The following is a 4,490-nucleotide window of genomic DNA, read 5'->3' as shown; positions in this document are numbered from 1 at the left end:
ATTGTTCGTGTCTTGGGGAAGCAGACTTGCACATATATATACCTCCATTTATCTTGATAAGCTATGCCTACTGTCTTGTTGTTGAAGCATTGCTTGCTGATGTTGCTGATGCCTATTGTCTAGTGTATTATTGTATATTGCTTTTTGATGTTGCTGCTTTTGTCTAGTTTGAGACCAGCTTTTTTGAGAACAGGACGTCGGCCTGTTGGTTAGCACCGCAGGAGCGCAGGCTGCCCACCCTAGTTCGAGTCCTGGCTCGGTCGAGGGAGTGCTTAGAGCTTTTTTCTATAAAAATATGCCGCCAATGGCTAGTCCTGGCTGGTCTGGTTTTTTTTTATGTTGCTGCTTTTGTCTACTGCTAGGGAGGGGAAATACGACATGGCATCTATGGGGAGTGCCATGGCAACAAGCCAATCTTCACTTGGTGGTACTGCTAGGGAGGGAAATACGAAATTGACACAGTCTAATACCATATGAAATATGCCGCCAATGGCTAGTCCTGGCTGGTCTGGTTTTTTTTTATGTTGCTGCTTTTGTCTACTGCTAGGGAGGGAAATACGACATGGCATCTATGGGGAGTGCCATGGCAACAAGCCAATCTTCACTTGGTGGTACTGCTAGGGAGGGAAATACGAAATTGACACAATCTAATACCATATGATGTATTTTCAATTTTGCATACAACATGAGGAGTCGAGGACCTTGATGATCATTCACAACGGGAAAAGAGTCACGGAGGCAATGAGGCAACAAATGGGCAGTATTTTGATGTCTCTCACTCTTTATCCATGTCATTTTACTAATTATTTTTATATACTCGCCGTATCGCCGTATTGTTGCTTCTAGAAATTGGCGTATCCATATCGTCAATTGGTGATTCATAGCCTACAGTTTTTTTTCGGAGTACGCCAAAGGCGTACCATATTTTTATAGAAAACAGAAGACAATTACAAGAGACTACTCTCGCTGCGAACAGCAAGTGTAGCACGAACTCCAAACCCAAGCTTATCCGAAGACAAGCAACCGCAAACGCTACAACCACAACACAAAGGAACTTGCCCTAAACAGAGCAACTAAGCCGCGTCTCGACCAACACCGGTCACCTCGAAGAGCAACAGCTTCAACCGGACTTCCCTTGCCAACGCACCAACCACCCTTGAATGCCTAAAAGAAGATGGCGAGTGGGTGGCGTGACTCAGTCGATCCCGAGAAAAGCCACCGTCTTGGACTCACCGACGCCGACGTACATTGCGCCGAAGTAGCTCTACTCGGACCAGCGGTAGGCACCAAAGAACCACGACACAGAACCTCAAGGCCAAGTCTCCACACACGATGCTCCCATCAAAGGAACGCCGCTAAGACGCCGCCATCGCCGGTCCGAGAATAAACTAGGCTTTTGCCCGGAGACAGCAACCCAAGCTAGGAGGAAGAGATGCCGACACACCTTAGCGACGCCTCCAAGGAGGGGACCGACACCCGCACGCGCCGTCGCCACCAACACCGTCCGACGATTGGCAAGATTTTCATCCGTGTCACACATCTCCAACCCTCCCCACCGGATTGAGGCACACAGATCTGCGATGGGTCACTCCGCCGCCGCCACGTCACCTCAGCCATCGTGGCCAGACGTTGCAGCACACCGACCCTGCACGGCCAAGGGCAAGCAACCCGACCTCCATCTCCCGCTCGGCCAAGAAAAGATCGCAGCTTTGGTGCGATGGCAGCACGCCAAGGGCAGCCTGCACCGCACGCAGCCACCAGCCACACCAATCCAGGCAGGCGGGCACGCAACAGATGGCCCAAGGACCCGGATCAGCCAGATCTGAATCACACGCAATCGCCGCCATCTCCCAACTCCGGCGCCAATCGAGGGCGCTCGACGCTGCTGCTACACCCGACCGCTGCCGAAGCAGCATCTCTTGGGCGGGCTCGCGGCGCCGTGACCACCTCGAGTACCCTCGCCTGCGCCACCATGACCCAGCCGCGTCGCCGCCTCCAAGACCCTTCCTGGTGCCGCTCGGAGCCCGAACCCATGAGCCAAGGCCTCCGCTGCTACTCCCCTGCCGAGCTCCGCCACTCCGCTTCGCCCCCTGCCATGCGCCGCCACACCAGAACCTCCTCCCGCGCTGCCCGCTTGGCGTCCCACCCTCGCGAGGGGAGCCCGCCAGGGCGCACCAACCCTGCTCGTCGCCTTCGGCGGCGGCGGCTGGGGGAGCACGAGGAGGGGGCTTGCGGGGCTAGGGATTTGGCCTCCAGAGCCGCCCGCGCGAGCGGCCTGGGAGGAAGGGGAAAGTGGGTTTTTTACAAGCGGATTGATCTTCTATCTCGTTTGTTTGATCAGTTGGATCATAGCCTACAGTAAACAACATGTTTCCCAAGGAAGGGAGAGATGTTGTTTGGACCAACCTATCAAATGTGGAGTCTTATCCCTTAATTAAGCATCTTTGTTAGCAAAGAGTACAGTTAGTTTAGAGATAGTATTAAAGTTTGGATAGATTTACCGACTTGTTGGTCAAGTCTTGCCTGCTATATAAAGGGTCGATCCCTCTCAATAAGGCAGAGAAGAATATTGTCGTTTACTTTTCAGTAATTAAATATAAGACGTTTTTACAGTTCAAAATACAAAGGAAGTACTTTTCAGTAATTAGGGTTAGGTCAGTATTAGATTCTTTAAGTATCCTATTGAATTTCTATCATGTTAATCCAATTTACTAGTTAATTACTAGAATAGTACCTAAAACATTGCAAACAGCAGATTATGGATCATGTCAAACATAAGCTAACGGTCTGACTACGACATGCATATTACTCCCTCCGTTTTTAAATGTAAGCCCTTTTAGAGATTTCAATACGGACTACGTATGAATGTATATAGACATATTTTAGAGTGTAGATTCACTCATTTTGCTCCGTATGCAGTCCATATTGAAATCTCTAAAAGGTCTTATATTTAGGAACGGATGGAGTAGGAACCACCACCCTTTTCGAAACACTGCTCGTATGCATGTTTAGCGGTTGTATTAAGAACAGCTATCATGAGCATACATACATCACGAATTGTTGAACAATACTAGGTCGATAGAGGCGAATAAAAGTATGAGATAAGTAATGATGAAGGCCCCTTATCGAAGAGAAATGCAGAAGATATCAAGTTAGTAAATGCCTGCTCCACGTCCTCGTCCTTTGATAAAGTCTCGTGTATGGGTCCAGACCCGACCGAAATCTGCAGGAGGGACACCAACACGACGCGCCATGCGTGTACTATGAGATATGGTACATATGCTGCAGTACCAGCTAGCCGGCCTGGAGTGCACTACCACTAGTGGTTTGATTATTGGTGGTCATCATATAATCTACCGGATTCTTAATGATGATACTGGTCCTAATTCACCGCATGAGCAGCTATCAACGTCACCAAGTTCGCCCAAGACTTGCACAAATGGTCGCACGAATGTCCCATTCCCCGACTTGAACTGATCGATCAAAGTCCACAAATTAAGCATGAAATAACAATAATTTCGCCTATAGATAGTAAAGAAGTACTAGCAAATGTACTGTACCAAGAAAGGAAACACACCGATCGTTCTAACGTTAGAAGTTAGCACAAGCCCCGTAAAGGTTTGGCCAGAAAATCGCCGTGCACCTGCAGGCAGCCATTATCGAGTAACCACACAATCTTCTAGACGAACTAGCTAGGCCTGGTTCAGAATATATTAGGAACTGAGATCGGCACATCTAACGTAAAATATCCCATTTAGAACCAGCCACAAGTAAATGCCCCCACAATACGTATCCACAAATAGCAATCACACTAGCTGCTAATACTACTAATAACATGGCAATAAGAAAACCAAAATCTAATCATATGGAGCTAGCAAGCATCTAACCATCCTCGGCAAGTCAATCAAGACCGGAACCAATCGTTCCATCAATTCTTAGGAGATACTAGTAAAAAGGTAAAATACGTGGCAGACAGAGAAAACTCGGGTTGGGCTGGGCTGGGCTGGACCACGTACCTTGCTGGCAGCGAAATTCCCCTCGGGCTCCCAGCCTCCGCTGCTCTCCGGCGCGGCAGCAACTGCCGTCTCCTCCTTCTGTCCCGCCTCCTCTTCTTGCAGCTTTCTCTTCCGTTTCTTCTCCTCCTTGGCCCGCCTCGCGATCGCGCACAGCGCCTCGTCGCCGTCCACCTCCGTTTGCTCTTTGCATCCGGCATCACCGGCGGGGGGCACGATCAAAGGGGGCGCCGCGGCGAAGAGGTCGGAGATGGACCTCTTCTTCGTCGGCTTCGCCTTCCCTGGCGCCCTCCTCGGGGAGGCCGCCCCAGCTGCGGCAGCCACGGCGGAGGCGAGTTCGTCCGCCCACCACCGGCACCTCGGCGCCCTGAGAGGCGGGAGATCCTCGATTCCCAAGAGAGGCAGCCCCTCCGCCGCTGTCTTGCACCTCATGCTCGCCGCGTAATCCCTTCGGACAGATCACAGACGGAGATCAGA

General features: G+C 50.6%; 1 protein-coding gene across 1 annotated transcript in view; it reads right to left on the bottom strand.

The window, feature by feature from the left end:
• The window catches only part of LOC119275356, an 18,249-nt gene that overhangs the window by 13,341 nt on the left and 418 nt on the right, over positions 1–4,490 (bottom strand). The window contains exon 2 of the mRNA XM_037556172.1: positions 4,017–4,461. Coding sequence (XP_037412069.1) covers positions 4,017–4,461 — 445 coding nt within the window. The remainder of the gene's footprint in view (positions 1–4,016; positions 4,462–4,490) is intronic.

The sequence above is a fragment of the Triticum dicoccoides genome, chromosome 3B, assembly GCF_002162155.2.
Source record: "Triticum dicoccoides isolate Atlit2015 ecotype Zavitan chromosome 3B, WEW_v2.0, whole genome shotgun sequence".
Classification (NCBI taxonomy): domain Eukaryota; kingdom Viridiplantae; phylum Streptophyta; class Magnoliopsida; order Poales; family Poaceae; genus Triticum; species Triticum dicoccoides.
The sequence above is the reverse complement of the archived record's forward strand: the minus strand, read 5'-3'. Positions and strand labels throughout refer to the sequence as shown.